Consider the following 19,318-nt stretch of genomic DNA (forward strand, 5'->3'; position numbering starts at 1 on the left):
GTGCTGGCCGCGCGGCCCGCCAGGGCCCAAGGCGCCTGGCCTCACCCCCGACCTCGCCCGCTCCCGCAGCCCCTCCAGATCGACGACGATTTCTGCGGGCAAGACTTCAACCAGCCGCTGGGCGGCACGGTCACCATCGAGGGGACGCCCCTGCTCGTGGACAAGGACGACGGCCTGACCGCCGTGGCCGCCTACGACTACCGGGGCCGCACCGTGGTGTTCGTGGGCACGCGCAGCGGCCGCATCCGCAAGGTCAGCCTGGGCCGGCAGAGCGCGAGCCGCCTCGCTCTGTGTGCCGGTGCACGGGGGGCGGGGACTCCCCCGTGCCGGGCCTGGTGGCCTCCAGGGGCTCATGGGGCCGCGCCGGAGCGCCCGCCTCCGTCCCCTCGCGCTCCCTGTGGGCTGCTTCCGCGTCCGGCTGAGGCCCTGGCTGGGCGTTGGGCCTGGTGACGCCGGAGCTGCTGGCCCTGCTCCCCACGGGTGTGGGCGGCGGGGGCGGGGCAGGCCTGTGGGGCCCCCTCCCCTCCCGGATCCGGTGTCTGCTGAGGCAGCACTCCATCATGGAGGGAGGCCCCATCCTGCAGGGAGACGGCAAGGCCGAGGGAAGGGCAAGGGGGGGCGCCCCGTCCCTGCCGGAGCGCCAGTGTTGGGGTGCTGTGGAGTGGAGGTCGGCTCCTGGGGCCCTCTGTGGGCCCCTGGGGCGGGGCCGGTCCCGTGTTTCCAGGTCTCCGTCCCCGCCGGCAGGTGCTGGGCTGAGCGGAGCCGGTGCTGAGCTGGGCAGGGGCGGGCTTCCTGGGGCAGCAGCCCCCCACGGCTCAGCCGTGACCTGGTGGGTGGGTAGGGACCAGGCCAGGGGAGGGCCGGCTTGTTGTGGAGGAAATTCCTGGGGCACAGCGGGGTGGGGGTGCCTGGGAGCCCCGAGGATCAGTGCAGGGGCGGGGCCTGGTGCATGAAATAACAGCCGTGCGGAGGCCGCTGCTGACACAGCTCCCCAGCCGGCGTGTGCCCGGGGGTGGGGCCTGGGCCTGGGGCCAGCCGGAGCCTTGCCTGCTCCCAGAGCGTGCGGGGTGGGGTGTCTCCCGTCCCTGCCATGCTGGGTGCCCTGGGAATCACGTCCCACCGCCGGCTGACTCTGCAGCCCCTGGGAAGGGCCCTGCCTCCAGCCTCAGTTTTCCCATCTGTGAAATAAGCCAGGAGCAAGGGCTTTGGGCAGCGGGGGCCGTGCTGACCGAGGGCCCCCCCGGCCGGGTGCTGTGGAGTTCTGCTCGCAGGACTCAGGGGCCACTGGGGTGGTGGCAGCCCAGCTCGGGCCCCTGCGACCCTCCGGGCCAGCCCCTGTGCCCACCGTCCTTGCCCTGGTATCGGATCCTGCCTGCGTCCTGGGTGAAGGACACTCTCCCTTCCTAGGGGGTGGGGCCTCACCCAGCTCACAGCTCGCTGCTGCTGCCCCGGGGCTGGGGGAGCAGAGGAGAGGGACCGTGGACCCCCGTGGGTGTGCGCTGGCGGGCCGTGCCTGGCGGGGCCTGGCGGGGCCTGCCCACTGCGGCAAGAGCCCCCGTGGGGTTTGGCTGCAGGTGAAGCACCTGGAGACCTTCCTGCGGGTCCCTAGAGCCTGTCACCTCGCCGAAGGCGGAACTCCAGGGGCTGTGAGGGGCCCTCGTGACGGCTGGTGGGCTGGCGGACAGCCGGCCAGGCACCGTCGCGTCCCACAGTAGCCAGCCGCCCTGTGAGGCCGGGGGAAGGCGTCGGTCCAGCGCAGCCTCTTCTCTGCTGCCTGCCGGCCTCGCTCCCTGCCCAGTCCCACCGAGGGGAAACGGAGGCCCCGGGCGTGGGCCACGGGGTGGCCTGGGCCCTCCTGAGAGAAGAGGCTGCTTCGGGAGTGAGGCGGCCACAGCTGAGGTGCCCCCGTTCCTCCGCGCCTCCCCCGCACCTGCCTACCAGGGCACCACCCACCCTGGGGCGTCCAGCCGGGCGCCACACACCGCGGGAGTGGGCGGCGCCCTTCTGCGGTGTGTGGGGTCGGCCATGCCTAGGGGCGGCGCTGGCTTGAGGCTCTGCCCCCTCGCCCCCAGACCGGCCCCCCGCACCCCTCCTCCCTGCGCGCCCCCGCCCCGTGGGGCCGGGGGTGGCCTGCGGCCTGGGAACCGGGTCTCGGGTGGCCCAGTCCTCTTCTCTCTGGGCCCCCCTGTCCTGCGCTGGGGCCTGGGGCAGTGTGAGGGCCGGGGGGGAGGGGTGTCCCCTCCCTGCCCCTAGGCCTGGGCTCCCTGCCCCTCGGCCCCCCGGCTCCTGGACCTGCCGAGGTCCCCAGGCAAGGCCTCTGGCCTCGGCCCGCTTGAAGGACGCCGCTCCCTGCTGGTGCCCCCGTCTCCCGGCCGGGCCTGGTCTGGCCTTCGGCAGCCGAGTTCCCGCCCCTGCCGTGTCCCTCTCGTGTCATCCTGACCCGGCCCGGGGGTGGGTACGGCCGTGGGGCGGGGGGGCGCTCCAGCCGGCACGGTGCCCCCTCCCTGCTGGCCTGCCTGGCTTTCTCCTCTGGGCCTGGGGTGGGCTGGGCCCTCGGCTCTGTCTCCAGGGTTTAAATCCAGGCCCTTCCTGCCCGGGCCTGGCCCCACCACGTGAGCCGCGAGCCCTGGCTCTCTGTCTCGTGTCCTTTGTCTGCCCCGAGCTGGAGCCTGGGCCCGAGGGCTCGCCCGCACCTTTGGCCCCGGGACAGGCCCGCTGCGCTGACACACCCCATCCTCCCCACGTCCCGTCTTTCCCGGGCTTTAAAAAGCGCCTGGGCAGCCCTAGGGACGTGGCCGGCTCTGGGCCATCTCCAAATGGTGTTGTGTAAAGTTGCAGCTGATTAATTTAAGAGCGGCCAACTTGAGCCGCTGAGGGGTGGCTGGGGTGGCCCCTGCGTCCTCCGCCCTTCCCCAGAGGCCCTGCCCGCCGCCTGCCCCTCCGACCCCAACAGAGGCCGTCGTCCTCCTGACGACGTGCTGACATCCCCAGACCTCCGCCCTACCTGTCCCCTCCTGCGCCGCCCCTGCCCGGCGGCCTCCGGGTCCGTGGGTGCCCGCGGGGGAGGTTGGAGAACAGGCAGGCAGTCTGTGGCCTCCTGCCAGGGGTACGTGCCCTGCCACTCCCCGGCCGGCGGCATGGGCCTGGTGAGGGCACTTGTCCTGCCACCGCTGCAGGGCCGGGCTGCGCCGGGGACACCGCTGGCCCTGCCGCGTGGCGGCCGTACCAGGCAGGAACGGGGCCCCGTCTCCCTGAGTAGCCGGTTTCTCGAGAGAACCTGAAAATCTGTGTTTTGGGTGACGTCTCCTGATTGTTAAGTGTCGGCGGCTAACCTACGTTTTAAGAAAGCATCCTGGGCCAGCCCGAGCGGCGGGCTGCCTCCCGGGCCCACGGGGCGCCGGGCCTTGGGGTGGGCCCCGGGGCAGCGCGGCTGGGCTCCCAGGCTGGGCCCACCAGTGGGTTCGCGCCGCTGCCCGTGCGCCGATCCCGTAGGGAGCAGAGACCATGGGCTGCGGTCTCAGTGCTCCGTCCCCAGAGCGGACCCGGGCTGGCCCGGCCACCGGCCCCTCGGGCACCAGCGCTCCGCGTGCCTGCCCAGTGCAGCGCTCTGGGCCTGGGCTGCCGGGAGGGGAACGTCCCTTACCCTCCAGAGATCTTGGTCTCTAGAAGCTGCCTCTGAAAGACGGCAGCCCCTCCCTTCACGCCCCCCCCCCCGCCCCCCAGGATTCTGAAACTCAGAGGCCCTGGAAGTCGAGTGGCTGTGGCTAGGCCTCTGCATCAGGGCGGGCAGGACGGCCCGTCCGCAGGGTCCCTGCTCCGCGCCCCCATCCCAGGCCGACCTCCCACTCGGTGCATCAGCGGAGACCCCTGCTCCCCAAAGCCCAGGCCTGTGCGGCAGGTGGGTGGGGGAGGCCCCGCGGCGCCGGGGACGCCGACCTCTTGAGGGGTGCTGTCAGGGCCTGGCTGGGCCCCATCCCCGGCCTGCTGCCTGCACCCCCTGGGGCTCGTCTCGTGAGTCTGGAGGACGCGTTGATCCCCCGCATCCGCTCTGAAGGTTACTCACGCTCAGGAAAGCGCCCGGCCCGGGAGGCGTCACAGGAGAGCACGGCGGGCGCCTGCTCGGGCGCTGCCCTCCCCGTGGCTCCGCTCGAGGCCCGACCGGCCGTCCCCGGGCCTGGCTGTGGCCCGAGTCCCCCGGCACGCCGTCCGTCTTCCTCCGCTCGGCACCCCGCGAGACTCACCTGTGCTGTGCGCTCGGTCCTGTGCCGTGGGGGCCTCCTGTGCTCCAGACTCTCTCGACGACGTCGCCTCTTTCTGGGCAGACGTGGCTCTGTTCCTGTCCGTGTTGCCGTGTCCAGCGCCCGGCGGGCGTGGGTCAGCGGGCGTCAGGCGGCGCTGCCCGTGGGCGGTGTCTGGGTCCCTGCGGTCTCCCTGCCCGAGGAGCTGTCGGTGGGGAGCGGAGGGGCTGCAGCCGCCTGCTTTTGCTGCGTGTCTCAGCTGCTGTGGCCGTGGGGCGCCGCGGGTGTGCTGCCCCTGCCCACCCAGGGCGGGGGTCCCCGGAACCTGCGGGTGGCGTCGCACGGCGCCCCGCGATGTTGCCGTGTCCTGGGGGACGTGACGTGGTCTTCGGCTCTCGAGGGTGGCTGGCTGCGGCGGGCTGAGCCAGGGGGACAGGGACCTGTCGGCCACCCCGTGGGTCTCTCCCGCCCACCTCAGCCCTCACCCCAGAGCTGGTGTTGCACCGGGGCGCACGCAGTGGCGGCCAGCGGGGTTGCCCGTAGGGGCCTGGCCCCAGGTCCACCTCCCTGCGGGGTCTGGCTGGTCAGGCTGAGGCCCAGCGTCAGCACCGGGGCACCTTTGGAAAGGATGATGCCCTCGGGCGCGGGCCGGCAGTGGCCTTCCTGTGCCCGGCCCCCCGAGTGCCCGGGCTCAGGGCCAGCCTGGCGGGGGTGGCCTCACGGGGCCCAAGGTTACCGCCCACAAAGTGCAGGACCCCTGCGCCCTGGACAGACAGGGCTCTGCCCTCCGGGGCCCATCTGCGGTGAGGAGCGGGAGCCCCTGGCAGCCCGGGAGATCGGGTACGGAGGCCGGAACAGGCCAAGGAGCTGTGCAGTGCACGGGAAGGGTGTTCTGGGTAGGGGGACCATAGGGCACAGCTCAGAGGTGCCCTCGCACTGCTGGGGACAGAGCGGTGCTGGAGGGGGTTGGGGGCTTATTCTGTGTGTGGCGGACATGTCACTGGTGACCCTGCGGTGGTCATCAGAGGCTGCAGAGGTCAGGCCTGCGGACGGAGCTGGAGGGCAGTGGTGGTTTGGGGAAAGTGGAGGAGCTGCGTCAACTGCTGGTGCAGGTGGGGTAGAGTGGATAGGTGGGTCTTGGGTTTGAGACGAGGACGTTTGGCCCGGTGGTCACTGCTGCCTGCTGCGGCATCCGTGGCCGGCCTTGGCGCCCCTCGAGTCGCAAGCCGCGGCGGCACCCTGGCCGTGTCACTGCTGTGTGCTGGAAGGCTGTACAATCGCCGCTGCCTCCTGGCCCAGCTTCCTGCAGCCTCCGTAAGCAGGCGGACAGATTTCCCAGGACGGCTGTCACCTCCTCCCCCTGGCAGGGCCCAGCCTTGGGGCCCCACCTCCAAGCAGCTCCTGATCAGGTGGGCCTCTGTGCTTTTAGGAGCCGGGAATTTGTTAATTCTCACAGTTCTGTGAGTGGGGTGCCTGTGGGCAAGTGAGGAAACTGAGGGTCAGGCAGGACCACTGCTTGCGTTGGTTGCTCCCTGCTCTCCTGTCTGCGGGTTGACGGTTGAGACTAGGAAAGATGGAGGTTCCCGGGCCCCCACGCCCCGACCTTACCAGGTGTATCTGGCCCAATTACAACCATCAGGCCTCCTGCAAATCATGTTTTAATTACCTAATTACTGCCGAGAGGAAATTGCTAATTGCTTTTCCAGTATCAAATTCCTCCTGGTCTTTTTGAGGAGGGACCCAGGAAGGGGCCTGGAACCTGCCCCCAGTCGGAGAAGGGGGGATGCTGTGGTGGCCTGTGAGGGGGCGGGGACTGGGAGCTGGGCCCATCGGGGGGCCTCAGCCTTGTCGGGGAAGGAGGGGGAGGCAGGGGCTCCTGTCCCTTGTAGCCCCTCCCCGGACCACCCTGCCACCTGGGGGCTGGGAACGGGTTTGGCCGCTGCACCTACAGGAGGAGGGGGTGCCCGTGAAGTTTCAGCACCGCGGTGGCCTGCTGGCCGCTGTCGGTTCTCTGCCTGTTCCCTCACCCAAGGGCTTGTCCTACTCCCTACCCCAACCCCGTCCGGAGACCTGGAGTCTTGCTCAGCCAGGGTAGCCCCACTTTGCAGCGAGACACGGGGTGGGCAGGACGGGAAACTGGCCCTTCCTGGTAGGGGCCAAGCTGGGCGGCCCCCTGCCTCCAGGGGCTAGGGCGCGTGCCGGCCTTGGCATACAGCCTGGATGGCCCAGACATCCGCCCTGGTGCCCACACCCGCCCTCGGCCCAGAGAATGGACCCTTTGTTGCCTCTGGGCTGGACAGACAGCTGACCTGGCCGGGCCGTCAGCTGCCTGTCTGCAGCCGTTAGCCAGGGCTTCGCCGTGATGGGTATGGGTCAGCCAGCTGGCCCGGCCTAGGGCTGGGGCCTCCGGGGCCAGGGGCCCCCTCCCCTCGGCCCTGGACGGGGGTCCCTGTGCAGGACTTCTGGCCGGGGGATGCCGAGGTGAACCCATTTCCTGGCCTGTCTGTGGGGTGCGGTGGGCCCGTGGTGGCAGTAGGTGCACAGCCCGTGGTCAGCGCCTTGCCTGGCCCTGGCTCCCAGAGGCTGCTGGGGCCCAAACCCTTCGTGGGGGCACTGACAGCCCCGGTGCCACAGCTCAGAATCCAGGGGACTGGCCCTTGTACAGAGGGGTAGGGACGACCCCGGTGGAGAAGCGAGCAGGCTCCGAGGGTGTGGGTCAGAGCCGGGCCGGGTGGGTTCCTGGGCCTGGGGCAGCCCGGCGGGCGTGCCAGGGCAGCTGGACGGCTCCGGTCAAGCCAGAGGGACTGAGCTGGGTCTGGGGAAGGAGGGCTCTCAGCTGGTAGTGGAGAGTTCTGGTGGTCGTGGGGGGAAGGTTTGCAGAGCGCAGAGGTGACAGCTGGAGGTCAGGGAGGACACCAGGGGGTGAGGAGTCTCCTGCGTGCTCTGCAGGCCCAGCGGCCCGGGGTGGGGGCCGCCCCAGATGGGTGGCCCTCGAGTGACCGCTGTGGGCTGGGGTGTGGCGTCGGCATGCGTGCTGCCAGTGGCGTGTGTCCCGCTGTCCTGCCGGCTGCTGGGCCCCGTGCTCGCCCTGCACGCCCCTTCCCCCCGAGTGCCCTCCCGGTGGCCTGCTGCGTCCCTCCGCCCACTTTTGGAGCAGACTCGCGTCCCCAGCTGCATCAGGTGCTCTGGAGCCCGGGGTTTCTCTGGCAGGTCCCCGTGGGCCTTCATTTACCTCGGTGCTGCCTGGGCCCTGCAGCCCAAAGACCAGGCTCCGCGGCAGGTGTGTCCCGAGGACTGGCCGAAAGCCCGTCTGTCACGTGTGCGTGCGGGGCTCCTGTGGAGCCTGGGCGCGGCCGCATGGGGCACGTCCACCCACTGGCCTGCAGGCCGTGCCTCCCCGGCCCCCCCTTGCTCTGTGCCCTCCGGAAACGGGGGCCTTGCGAGTTTAAGGGCTGGGGGCCGCCCAGCGCAGGGCAGGCGGGTGGTAGATGGGTGCGTGGCGGGTGGACAGCTGGACGGGCACACTTTTGCCGCAGCTGTCGGGAGCCACCTGTCGCGGCGCGGCGCTCGGCGGGCCTGGGGGCGGGGGCACTCTAGAGATGGGCTGGCCGCCCTCCCACCTTGCCCGGGACCGTGCCTTCCCCTGGGCGCCCCCCTTCCCCGAACTGTCTCCCTTGTCCCCTACGGGGCGGTGGGGGCACCCCTGATGCGACGTCCATGCCCCAGCCCGCGCCCTTGGCCCTGAGCAGGGAGGGGTCGGGCCCCGGGGGTCTGGGTGGGAGAGGCTGGGGCCCGGCAGCTCAGCGCCCTCTGCACGAGGGCCAGGGGTGTGGTTGCCCCAGGAGTCCCAGGGGCCGGCAGTGTCAGGTCTGGGCTCCAGGGGGGCTGCAGCGGCTGGAGGCGCCTGCAGGGAAGAGGCGTAAAGGACCCTGGTTTGGGCCATTTGTGTTGAGATGAGTCTGGAGCTCTGGGTCCCCACGGGTGCCCTGCCCTGCCCTGCCCTCTGGCCGTCCAGTCCCCTGCTCCCTGGCTGTGGTCCAGCCTGGCCTTGTTGCGCCTCTGTGGCTGGCCCTTGGGTTTTGGGGGTTCCCTCAGTGCCGGACTCCCCGGGCACCCTCTGCTGGGTCGTTTAGTGCCCGGAGTGGCTCTGGTGCGGGGGACGGCGCCCGTCGCCCGGGGTGTGTGGGGGACCCTGAGGCGGAGGCCGCACAGCCAGGACGCGCCTGAGCAGGGCTTGGGCCCGGGCGGTGCGGGTGCAGAGGCCAGCCTCCCGGCCTCCGTGGCCGGGGCCCACTCAGCTCCCTGTGAGAGCGGGGCAGCGGGCTCTGGGTTTGGGGGGTGCAGGCTGGGCGCGTGGTGGACGGACAGCTGGACAAGCGCACCCCCCCCAGGCCCTACCCGCGGGGGCTGAGGCTGGGCTGCTGCGAGCCCCCTGCCCCCCTCCTCCCTCTCGGCCCAGTCCCGGGCCCCTCCCCTGCCGGCAGGCGCCGGACTCAGCTCTTCCGGGTCTGGTTTGACTTAAGCCTGCCTGCCCGGCGGGGCGGCAGCTGAGCGGAAGTGGGGGGGTGGCCGCGGGCGCTCAGGAATGCGGCCCTCCCCTCCCCCTTCCCCGTGGCCTCCCCGGCCGGCCGGCCGCCCGCCCTCTCCCAGCCGTGGTGGGGCTGGCCCGAGCCAGGGGTGTTCGCCTGGCCGGTCAGGCCTGCCCTGCCCTGCCCCGTCCAGTCAGCGTGAGGCGCCAAGGAGGGGCGCTGGGCCGAGGTGGAGGTGGGCCGGCGGCCCCGCGAGCCTGCCTGCGGGCTGAGCCGGCCGCCCCGCGAGTCCCGTCTCTGGAAAGCCCCCCGGCTCTCGCTGTTAATTGAATACGTTTGTTTGGTAGAAGCAACTAAAAATACTCGCAGCGTTGCGCTCAGCGGGCGAGAGCCGGCTGAGTGAGCCCCGGCGCGTTGGGGATGTAGACTGTGTATTTCCTTATGCGTGCAAGGTCCGCCCCCCGCCCCCCCCCCCCCGCCTTCGTGCTGGGGGTGCCCCCCCCCTCGGATCCGGCCCCCCCTGCCTCCCACTTGGGAGGCTCCTGGTCTCCCTTCTCGGCTGCACTGGACGCCCCTGCGGGCCCGCCGCCCCTCGTGCCCCCTCCCCGCTGCACAAATGGCCCTTCCTCGGCGACGGGGACGCCCAGCCTGGCTCCGCCGCCTCTGCCCTGAGCGTGGCCGCGCAGCTCGTGCCGGCTGGTGGGTGGCGGGCTGCGGTTTTCTCCAGTCCCCAGAGACCCCCACGCCCGGCGAAGGGGCTGGGCCGGGACCAGCCTGCCAGCCGCAGTTGGTCCTGCACCGGCTCCTGGGCGTGGTGGGGGGGCCTCGGCCTTATTCTTCAAGGGCTGGGGGGTTGCTTGGGGGCGCTCCCGACCCCACACCTGGGCTGGGCGTGGGCAGCGGCTGGAAGGCACTGGGGCAGCAGCGCGTGGCTCTCGCTGCCGCAGATCCTGGTGGACCTGGCGAACCCCGGCGGCCGGCCGGCCCTGGCCTACGAGAGCGTGGTGGCCCAAGCGGGCAGCCCTATCCTGCGCGACCTGGTCCTCAGCCCCGACCGCCAGTACCTGTACGCCATGACGGAAAAGCAGGTGGGTGCCCCGGAGAGCCGGGCGGGACCCTCACTGCCCAGCCAGCCTCCAGGGCTGCCCTGCGGGGTCTCCAAGTGCCCCCGGTCCCTGGACGGCTGCACACCCACGGGAGCCAACGCTCAACGAGAGCGTTTTCAGGGTAGTGGTGTTGGGGGGTCTGGGGGGTCCGTTGGGGCCCCCGAGTTCCCGGTCTCGGGCCCGGGCAGCTCGTCAAGCTCACGTACCGTGTTGCTGGTCCGGCCTGCTTGGAGCGAGCCTCTGCCCTCTGCTCCACCTGGGGACCCCGTGGCAGCCGGAGGGGTGCCGGTGGGGCCGGGCCTCCCTTCCCTCCTGGTGGCTCCCTTCCCCTTTGCCCCCTCCCGCCGTCCAGTTACTCGGTCACCCTGTGTCTCGGGCCAAGCTGGTGAGGTTGGGGTAAGTGGCGGTCTGCCTGTCTCCGGGCTCAGGATTGGGGCTGGAGCGCCCACGGCTCCCCTGGGAAGCTGGGGGTGCGTCGCCCGCACCGACTCGCGCCCTGGAGGCGGCCCGGTCTGCTTGGCCTGGCTTGGCCGGGTCAGGGTCACCCAGAGCTGGCCCTCGGGTAGACGAAGCGGGAGGAAGGCCTGAGACGGGAGCTCTCTGGCGCGTGGGGGACAGGGACGGGCCCGAGAGTTCCTGACGCCGAGGCCCCTCCTGCCAGGTGACTCGGGTGCCCGTGGAGAGCTGTGTGCAGTACACGTCATGTGAGCTGTGTCTGGGGTCACGGGACCCCCACTGCGGCTGGTGTGTCCTGCACAGCACGTGAGTCCGCACAGGCCGTGGGGGTGGCAGGGGCCCTGGCGGCCCCACCGGGAGCCTGGGGTCCCGGCTCCCGTGACCCGCTCGAGTGACAGGAGCCCAGCCTCCCGGGTCCGGACGGGGTGCAGGGTGGGCCAGGGGCTCCGCTGGCCTCCTGCCCGAGCCCACCCCACGCCTCTGCCCGCAGCTGCTCCCGCCGGGACGCCTGCGAGCGGGAGGCCGAGCCCCAGCGCTTCACCACGGACCTGCTGCAGTGCGTACAGCTGACCGTGCGGCCCCGCAACGTGTCCGTGACCACATTTCAGGTTCCGGTGAGCGCGGCTGCTGGGCACGGGGTGGGGCGGCGCGGGGGCACGGGGGGATGGGCCGGTCACCCCGTCCCCCTGCCGCCCAGCTCGTGCTGCAGGCCTGGAACGTGCCCGACCTCTCGGCCGGCGTCAACTGCTCCTTCGAGGACTTCACCGAGTCCGAGGGCGTCCTGGAGGATGGCCGGGTCCACTGCCTCTCCCCCTCCGCGCGGGAGGTGGCGCCCATCACGCGGGGCCAGGGTGAGGCCGAGTGGGCCGGCCTGGGCAGCGCGGGGGCCTCCAGTCGGGGGTGGACGGTCACCGGGACAGTGGGTGGGCGCCCCGTGGTGACCGCGAAGGCCGTCGGGGAGGAACTGCGGGGTGGGGGCGGGGCGGGGGCGGCGCCCTTAGCCCTTGGGAGGATCCTCGGTGGGGCCTCTTTCTGCGCGGGGCTCCTGGGTTCGGCGGCCCCGGGGCCCTGGTGACGGGACCTGTGCCGCTGGTACAGGAGACCAGCGGGTGGTCAAGCTCTACCTGAAGTCCAAGGAGACGGGCAAGAAGTTCGCGTCTGTGGACTTCGTCTTCTACAACTGCAGCGTCCACCAGTCGTGAGTGTCTCTGGCCTCCTGCCCGGAGTCCCACGGGGCAGCGCTTGATCGGGTCGCAGGAGCCAGGACGGGGCCTCGAGGGGGAGGCCTGAGGCCGGGTGGCGGGAGTGGCCGCTGGGGTGTGACGTGCGCTGATCCCCCTCGTGTGGGGAGCGGGCCGCGGGCACCAGAGCGAGGCGGGGAGCTGGGGGCGCTGCTGCGTCGTCCGGGAGGGGGCCGGCCAGCCGGGGCTCTGGGGCGGGAGGGATCCGGGTCCCCTCTGGGTCGGGCAGCCCCTGGGGCACGGACAGCCGGGTGTGGGCGCTCTCCCCGGGCCTCTGGTCTTCTGCGGGCGCGCCAGCCTCAGGGGCGGGGCGGGAGAAGCTGAGGGCCCCCTGCTCTTCCCGCAGGGTCCAGAGCGCTGGGCCGGGAGGGCGTCAGCCGTGAGCTGAGGCGCTTAACTTTTCGGTCGTGTCGTCGTTTGTCGACCGACTTGCAGGCTGACGCCCTCCTGGCTGTTCGTGGGGCGCCCACCGTGGGCCTGGGCTGTTGTTGGCACCGGGGTCCAGCCTCCCCATGCTGGGCGGGCTGGAATCTTTGGGGCGGGGGCTGTGCTCTAGAGGCCAGGAGGGGTCGGGGCTCTCTGTAGAGGCAGGGCGGTGGGCTATGTGGAGCTACAGGGACGGTGAGGTGAGGTGTGGGCTGTGCGGCCCGTCCAGGTCCTGGAGACACGTTGGAGTGAGTCAGGCCCTTGCCAGGCGAGCCTGCTTTCTGGTCGGGGAGGTGACGTCTACCACGGCCTTCCAGCCTGCAGCCGCCACTCACCACCTACGTTTAAGTCTTAGCGTATTAGAACAAGGTGGATTTTAAAACATGCTTCTCAGCTGCACTAATGCGTTTCCAGTGCAGATGGTCACGCGTGGCCTGGCGCCGGCTTTACACGTGTGCGTCTCTGAGAGGTTCTGTCGGCCGGTGCCGGGGTGGACTGTCAGTCAGTCAATGGAGGGAGGAGGGAGGGGAGTCCCGGCAGGCAGAAGGAGAGCAGCTCTGAGCAGTGAGGAGCAGCCTGTGCAAAGGGCCTGGGGCGGCTCCGTGATCGGCAGCGAGGTGGGTGCCCAGGCTGCAGCCTCACCACCCGCCCTCTGCCTGCAGCTGCCTGTCCTGCGTCAGCGGCTCCTTCCGCTGCCACTGGTGCAAGTACCGCCACGTGTGCACACACAACGCCGCCGACTGTGCCTTCCTGGAGGGCCGCGTCAACGTGTCCGAGGTAAGGCGTCCTGTGGGCTGGGTTCGGAGTGTCGGCCTACGGACCTCAGACCCAGGGCACGTCCGGGGACGATGGTGGCAGGGGCCGTCCTCCCAGCGCGCCGGGAGCTAAGCTGGGAGCGTGTCCGGCTGGGTCCACGTGGACGGAACTGGCTGGGCGAGGTGCAGGTGGCTGGTCATTCCTGAGTCGCTTGCAGGGCTGCGTGGTCGTCGGTAGCCATCAGGCAGTGGTTGTTCTGGAGCCAAGCAAGGCGCTGACTTCATCACGAGCGGAGGGGCTGAGCCAGGGGGTGGGGGCGGGGCTCCACGTGTCCAGCCTTCGGGGGCGGAGCCAGGACCTGACGCCAGGCCTTGCCTCTGCGGTAGATACCACATCTGTTGGCTGGATGGGGTAGGAGAGTGTGAGTCCCACCAGCCATGGGGCGCTTGGGGGCTGCATCTGGGCTGGACTTGCCTGGGGTAGAAGGATGCAGCGGGCACGCGGCCCGTCACAGAACCTGCCCTGGCTGCCCCGCCCCCTTCCCTTGGGCTTCGGTTCTTCCACTTCCTGGTGACGATACAGGACGAGATGGCAGTGGTGGGTGCCGGCCAAGAGCGGGCGGGGACATGGGGCGGGCAGGTGGGCTTCCCAGGTGTGCGGCCTGCTTGAGGAGCTGGCCCAGGGGTCCTGGGGGTAGGGGGGCGGCAGGAAGCTGGGGGGCTGAGCCAGCTGGGGGGGCAGCGGAATGGATGTGTGAGGTGGGGGCCCGGTCTTCGCTGGCCGCCTCTGAGCTCTCTGCCCACCCGAGCCGTTCCAGCGGAGCAGGCCGCCCGGCGGGGCCCCCGGGGAGGGCTGGCACGGGCGTCGGCCGGGGACGGGGAACAGCAGGGGTAGACCCTGCTCAGGAGCTCGCCTGAGCCGGGCGGGGCTGGCGGGCTGGTGTCGGGGTCGGGGGGGCTGTCTGGGGACGGACTTCACAGACGGTCCCTCCTCGGCCAGTCCCAGGTTGCGTGGGGACGTCCCTAAGGAGTGCGGCGTTTCCACGGTCCCCCCAACCCTGGTTCAGGTGTGGTCCTTGGGGCGGCCCCTCCGCACCTTGTGCTCAGGCCGCAGGGTCCCATCCCAGTGTTTCCCTGCTTCCCGCCCGGGAGGGGACGGGGTCCCTGTGCTCCGGCATCTGCCTGCTTGCCTTTGGCTGGGGGAGGGCGGCACCGGAGCATGGTGGGGAGGGGGCGGCCTGGCAGGGGTCCCACGCGGAGCACCCCCAGAGCAGAGCAGCCCTGGGAGGTGGCCCGCACCCAGACCCGGCCTCCCCAGGATCAGGAGTGGGTCGTGTGCTCCCCCTGGCAGCCTTGTCACCAGGAGGCTCTGGGCCTGAGGCCGGTGCCCCTGCGAGCGGAACGGAGGTCAGTCTTCCAGACACTTGCTCTTTGACTTGTGTGAGAGAAGGGGTTCTAGATTAGGGGAACCTAACTTGAGTTATGAGAGCAGAGTCGCGGTCCCTCATTCACTCATAGGGCCCGAATTCCTCAGACGGCGGAGCCTCTGCGTCCACATAGCTTATCGGCTCCCGGCTGCCTCTGCCTCAGCCGGGTCTCAGGCCACTCAAGGAGGTTGGGGCCAGGCCCGGGCTGACGCCCGTCCATGGCTGGAGTCATGAGGTGCCGAGGCCCAGCCGCAGGGAGGCTGTGGCCTGACGGGTGTGGAGCCTGCACCCCGAGACCCACAGGGGGCCAGACAGCGGTGCTGGCCTCCTGGCAGCAGAGCTGGTGTCAGTGGAGCGGGGCCTGGTGGCCAGGACACGCTGGGGCTGCCGAGGGATGTGGAGGGGCAGCAGGGGCGTCCCTGGGCTGGGGGCTGGCACGGGCGCCCTTTTAGGTGGCAGCCGTGCGCACCGGCAGCTTCCACGGGGCTGCAGCCTGAGCTCCAAACGCAGCCCACATGCCGCTCAGTGCCCCGTGCGCAGGTGGCCGTCAGGGCAGCTGCAGCCCTGGTGGCCAGTAGTCAGCCTGCCTGTCCTGCCCTGCTAGCTCTGTTCCCCCAGTGCCCCCAGGGGCCCCAGAAACCTCTGCAGAGCCGCCCCGTGGTGCCTCGGGAGCTGCCGTGGGCCGTGGGGATGGCAGTCTGTTTTCAGTGTGTCTATTTAAAGCACCCTTTGCACGGTTCCCAAGGGCCGGCTCCTCCACGGTCGCTGCAGCCCTGCTGCAAGGAAGCCGGGCCGTTGCATCAGTTAGTGTTGCTGAAACGCTGGTCCTGGGGCCCGGGCTGTTTCTGTGCTCGCTCTGGCTATTTTTACCTACTCCCCGGGCCCCCAGCTGAGAACTTGCTCCTGCTCCTGCCTCAGGGGCCTCTCGTCTGCTGCCAGATGGGGCCCCTCTGTTGGGGTCCTAGGAGCCCGGGGCAGGGCACTCGGGCCCCCGGGGTGGGCCTGCCCAGGTCTCAGTGTGAGGCCCGGAACGCGTGCCCGGCCAGCCGTCATCGACGTCCTCAGTCTGCCGGTGTGTAAAATGGGCGCGGGGCGCCTGTCTTGGAGGAGCTCGGGCTCCGCGCAGCCCGCCCGCCAGCCTCCACCCCGGCTCAGCTGAAGCCTTGTCCCCCAGGACTGCCCGCAGATCCTGCCCTCCACCCAGATCTACGTGCCGGTGGGTGTGGTGAAGCCCATCACCCTGGCCGCCCGGAACCTGCCGCAGCCGCAGTCGGGCCAGCGGGGCTATGAGTGCCTGTTCCACCTCCCGGGGGGCCCGGCCCGCGTCGCCGCCCTGCGCTTCAACAGCTCCAGCCTGCAGTGCCAGAACTCCTCGGTGGGTCCGCTCGGCGCGGGCGGGGCCGCCGGGACCCCGAGCGCCGTGTTTCTGCTTTAGCGAAACGGCTGCACGCAGTCAGGTCTGCCACTCGCTGTGCGGGGGGCACCTCGGGCTCCCAGGCCCCCCCTCAGCTGGGCCCGCGTGAGCAGGCTGCGGGGGCCCCGCCCAGAGCCACGCCAGCGTTTGCAGGGGGAGCGTGTCTCAGACGTGGCTCTGCGTGCCGTCTTGGGGGCCTGGGTGAGGGGGCTGGGGCTGAGGGCGTGGGGGAGTGACCCTGGGGGCCGAGGTCAGGGTGACAGCACCGGCTCCTAAGTTTAAGGCGTCCTGTGTCCGGACACAGAAGCCGTGCACGGTGGCCGGTGCGTTCCCACGGCCCACACGTGCCAAGAGGCAGCCACCTTCGGAGCCTCAAATCTAGTCCGTCCCACGAATTAGGGACGGGGGTCTTTGCAGGGCCAGAACCTCCTGGTGGGCGAGGGGAGAGGGCCCGCGTGGTGGTCCTGAGGCCGGCTTGTGTCTCGCTTCCCCGGCTCGCCCTGTGACTGCCAGCAGGCCTCGGTCTGCCTATCTGTCCGGGAGAGCAGTGGGTTTCCCGGGTCTAGCCAAGGCCCCGAGTGGGGAGTGGGTACCTCTGGGCCACCTGCAAAGCCCCCAGCACCCTGGGGAGGGCCATAAGGTTAGATAGAGGTCAGGCTCCACTCCAGTGGCGGTGGACGCTTGGCCCACCAGCTCCGTCCTGGCGGGGGGCTGGGGTCCGGCGGTCCCCACAGCCCCCCAGCACAGGTCGGCCGGGCCCTAGGCTCCCCGAGCCCGCCTGCCCGTGCAGCCCTCCGCCTCCTCTCCGCTCCACCCTCCACCTGCGTCTCACTCTGGCTCCCCTGGCCTGGCTGCCTGCACCCTCTCCTTCCTTTCTGTGCATGCCTGAGGCCAGCTGTCTCTCGGTTTCTCCCCCATCCCCGAGCCTCTGTCACCTCTGTCCCTGCACCCCCCCACCCCACCCCAGGCCCCCGTTTATCTTTCTTGCAGCCCTTGTGTGAAGGGGAAAGGGAGCGTCAGGGAGTTTGATAGGATCCAATTACATTCCTGCAGATAAGACGATGATGAATTGCCCCCGGGGTGGAGCGCAAATCTTCAGCTGCAGAAAGTGGGACGCAGCTGGGCTTCCGGGCCTGGCTCTCCGGGGAGGGGGAGGGCTGAGTCCCTGAGCCCAGCCCAGCTGGGGTCGGGGGTGCCAGGGCACAGGGGACACGTGTCTCGCACCTCAGGGCAGTCCCGGAGGAGGGCTCGCTGAGCCCGTTTGGAGACGAAGCCAAGGCTCACGGAGCAGCCCTGACATGTGTCCGAGGGGTGCGGGGAGTCCTGGCTTCCTGGCGGGGGCTCACCCTGGAGGCTGTGCTCCTGTAGCTGCTGGAGGTTGAGGGCCGAGGCCGTGCTCGTGCAGAGGGGGACCCGGGTGGGGCAGCAGACGCTTAGCCCCCTCCGCGGGCCCGCAGGCGGGCAGCGCTTTGGGGAGTCTGCCTCCAGACTGGCCCCCGACCCCGCCCTGCTGAGCCCGGGCCCCCAGCGGCCGGTCCCGCAGGTGGCCACAAGGGACACACAGGCCCTGAGGAGCGACCCGGGCCCGGGCCGTGTGGCCTGACCGCTCCTCCTGCCGCTGCAGTACTCCTACGAGGGCAACGACGTCAGTGACCTGCCCGTGAACCTGTCCGTGGTGTGGAACGGCCACTTCGTCATCGACAACCCGCAGAACATCCAGGGTAAGCTGGGTGGGGCGGCCGGGGGGCGGGGCCGGGGTGGCCACTGACGCCCACCCCCTCCCCGCAGCCCACCTGTACAAGTGCCCGGCCCTGCGGGAGAGCTGCGGTCTCTGCCTCAAGGCCGACCCCCGCTTCGAGTGCGGCTGGTGTGTGGCCGAGCGCCGCTGTTCCCTGCGCCCCCACTGCCCCGCGGACGCGCCCGCCGCCTGGATGCACGCCCGCCACGGCAGCAGCCGCTGCGCTGACCCCAAGATCCTCAAGGTGGGCGGGCTCCCGGGCCTGGGGGGCGTTGGGGGGGGCCTCTGGACGCCCGGCCCGCGTCCCAGCCTCTGCCTCCACAGCTGTCCCCCGAGACGGGCCCGCGGCAGGGGGGCACGCGGCTCACCATCACGGGCGAGAACCTGGGGCTGCGCTTCGAGGATGTGCGATTGGGCGTGCGCGTGGGCAAGGTGCTGTGCAGCCCCGTGGAGAGCGAGTACATCAGCGCCGAGCAGTGAGTGCGGCCGGCGGGGTGGGCGGAGCCGGCGGGGGCCCGGTGCCCGCAGCTGCTGAGGCCCCCGTGCCCGCAGGATCGTCTGCGAGATCGGGGACGCCAGCGCGGTGCGGGCCCACGATGCCTTGGTGGAGGTGTGCGTGCGGGACTGCTCCCCTCACTACCGTGCCCTGTCGCCCAAGCGCTTCACCTTTGTGGTAAGCCTGCCCGCCTGGCCCCCTGCTCCCACGGCCACGGGGACCCTGAGGGCTCGCTTGTGGGGCTGGCCCGGGCCACGGGCAGCCTCAAGTGATGGGCCCCCGCCCCCGCCCCCCTCGCCGCCAGGGCCCGATGCCGGGGCCCCCGGGCGCCGCCTGTGGGCGAAGTCTCCCACCCGGTGAGCGGAGGCCCGGGCCTGGCTGGAGATGCGGGCGCTCCCCTGGAGCTCCAGCAGGTCCCTTCTCCCCCCAGACGCCGACCTTCTACCGTGTGAGCCCTGCCCGCGGGCCCCTCTCGGGGGGCACCTGGATCGGCATCGAGGGTAGCCACCTGAACGCAGGCAGCGACGTGGCTGTGTCTGTCGGCGGCCGGCCCTGCTCCTTCTCCTGGTACGGGGTGTGGACGGACGGGGAGCGGGGACTCCAGGCACAGGCTGCCTTCCCCTTGTGGTCCTTGGTTCAGATGGCTGGTGCCCCCCTCCCATTGCCTGGGAAGCTGGAGGGCTGTGGAGAGCTGGGCTAGGGTGATCACTATGGAAACCTAGAGGCGGAGAAGGTTACCGTGGAGACGGGCAGGCTACCCCAGAACGGGAGGGCAGGGTGGTGGGTGGGCCCTGGGTCTGAGGGGTGGGCACAGCCCCTCTGTCCTGGGTTTTGGGGGAGTCCTGTGGAACGTGAGAAGTGCATTTAGAAAAATTCGTACGAGGGAAAAAGGAAAACTTCACAGAAGCCGGGAGCCCTGAAGTGGATAATTTTAGATTAGGGATGATAATGGAGCGGGCCTTTAAATATTTTCCTGCGGTAATTACCTGTTATCAGACTAATTATTGGTGTTTGCAGCCTGCTGTGCGCGGGCCTGGCGGCTGTGGTGAAGGCACTGAGGGGATGGGGCAGGTGCCAGCGGTGACCGGCGGCTGCCCTGGTGGGGGGGACCCAGCGCCCCCAGCCCCGCCAGCTCGTTTCGCCCACTCACGGCCCAGGCCCACGATTAGCCTGTTTTCAGATCAGGGATGATGGGGGCGGGGGGTGCGTGTGTCGTGTGCGTCCCTCCGCGGAGCAGGAGTTGGCCCTGAGCTTGGTGCTGCAGCCCTCCCAGGACTTGGAAGCCGTGGGCCCCGCCCCCGGAGGGGCCCCGCCCCCGGAGGGGCCCCGCCCCCGGAGGGGCCCCGCCCCCGGAGGGGCCCCGCCCCCGGAGGGGCCCCGCCCCCGGAGGGGCCCCGCCCCCGGAGGGGCCCCGCCCCCGGAGGGGCCCCGCCCCCGGAGGGGCCCCGCGGCTGCATCCTGCCCTCCCTCCCCGGGTGACTGATGGGGCCGG

General features: G+C 70.9%; 1 protein-coding gene across 1 annotated transcript in view; it reads left to right on the forward strand.

Annotated features, from left to right (window-relative positions):
- Positions 1-19,318, forward strand: part of PLXNA1 (plexin A1) — a 45,802-nt gene that overhangs the window by 7,247 nt on the left and 19,237 nt on the right. Inside the window, exons 3-15 of the mRNA XM_067043266.1 lie at positions 70-252; positions 9,715-9,855; positions 10,535-10,635; positions 10,820-10,943; positions 11,027-11,180; positions 11,428-11,527; positions 12,659-12,773; positions 15,353-15,553; positions 17,217-17,313; positions 17,381-17,574; positions 17,655-17,806; positions 17,883-18,003; positions 18,257-18,393. Coding sequence (XP_066899367.1) covers positions 70-252; positions 9,715-9,855; positions 10,535-10,635; positions 10,820-10,943; positions 11,027-11,180; positions 11,428-11,527; positions 12,659-12,773; positions 15,353-15,553; positions 17,217-17,313; positions 17,381-17,574; positions 17,655-17,806; positions 17,883-18,003; positions 18,257-18,393 — 1,820 coding nt within the window. The remainder of the gene's footprint in view (positions 1-69; positions 253-9,714; positions 9,856-10,534; positions 10,636-10,819; positions 10,944-11,026; positions 11,181-11,427; positions 11,528-12,658; positions 12,774-15,352; positions 15,554-17,216; positions 17,314-17,380; positions 17,575-17,654; positions 17,807-17,882; positions 18,004-18,256; positions 18,394-19,318) is intronic.

The sequence above is a fragment of the Kogia breviceps genome, chromosome 10 (genome assembly GCF_026419965.1).
Source record: "Kogia breviceps isolate mKogBre1 chromosome 10, mKogBre1 haplotype 1, whole genome shotgun sequence".
Classification (NCBI taxonomy): Eukaryota; Metazoa; Chordata; class Mammalia; order Artiodactyla; family Physeteridae; genus Kogia; species Kogia breviceps.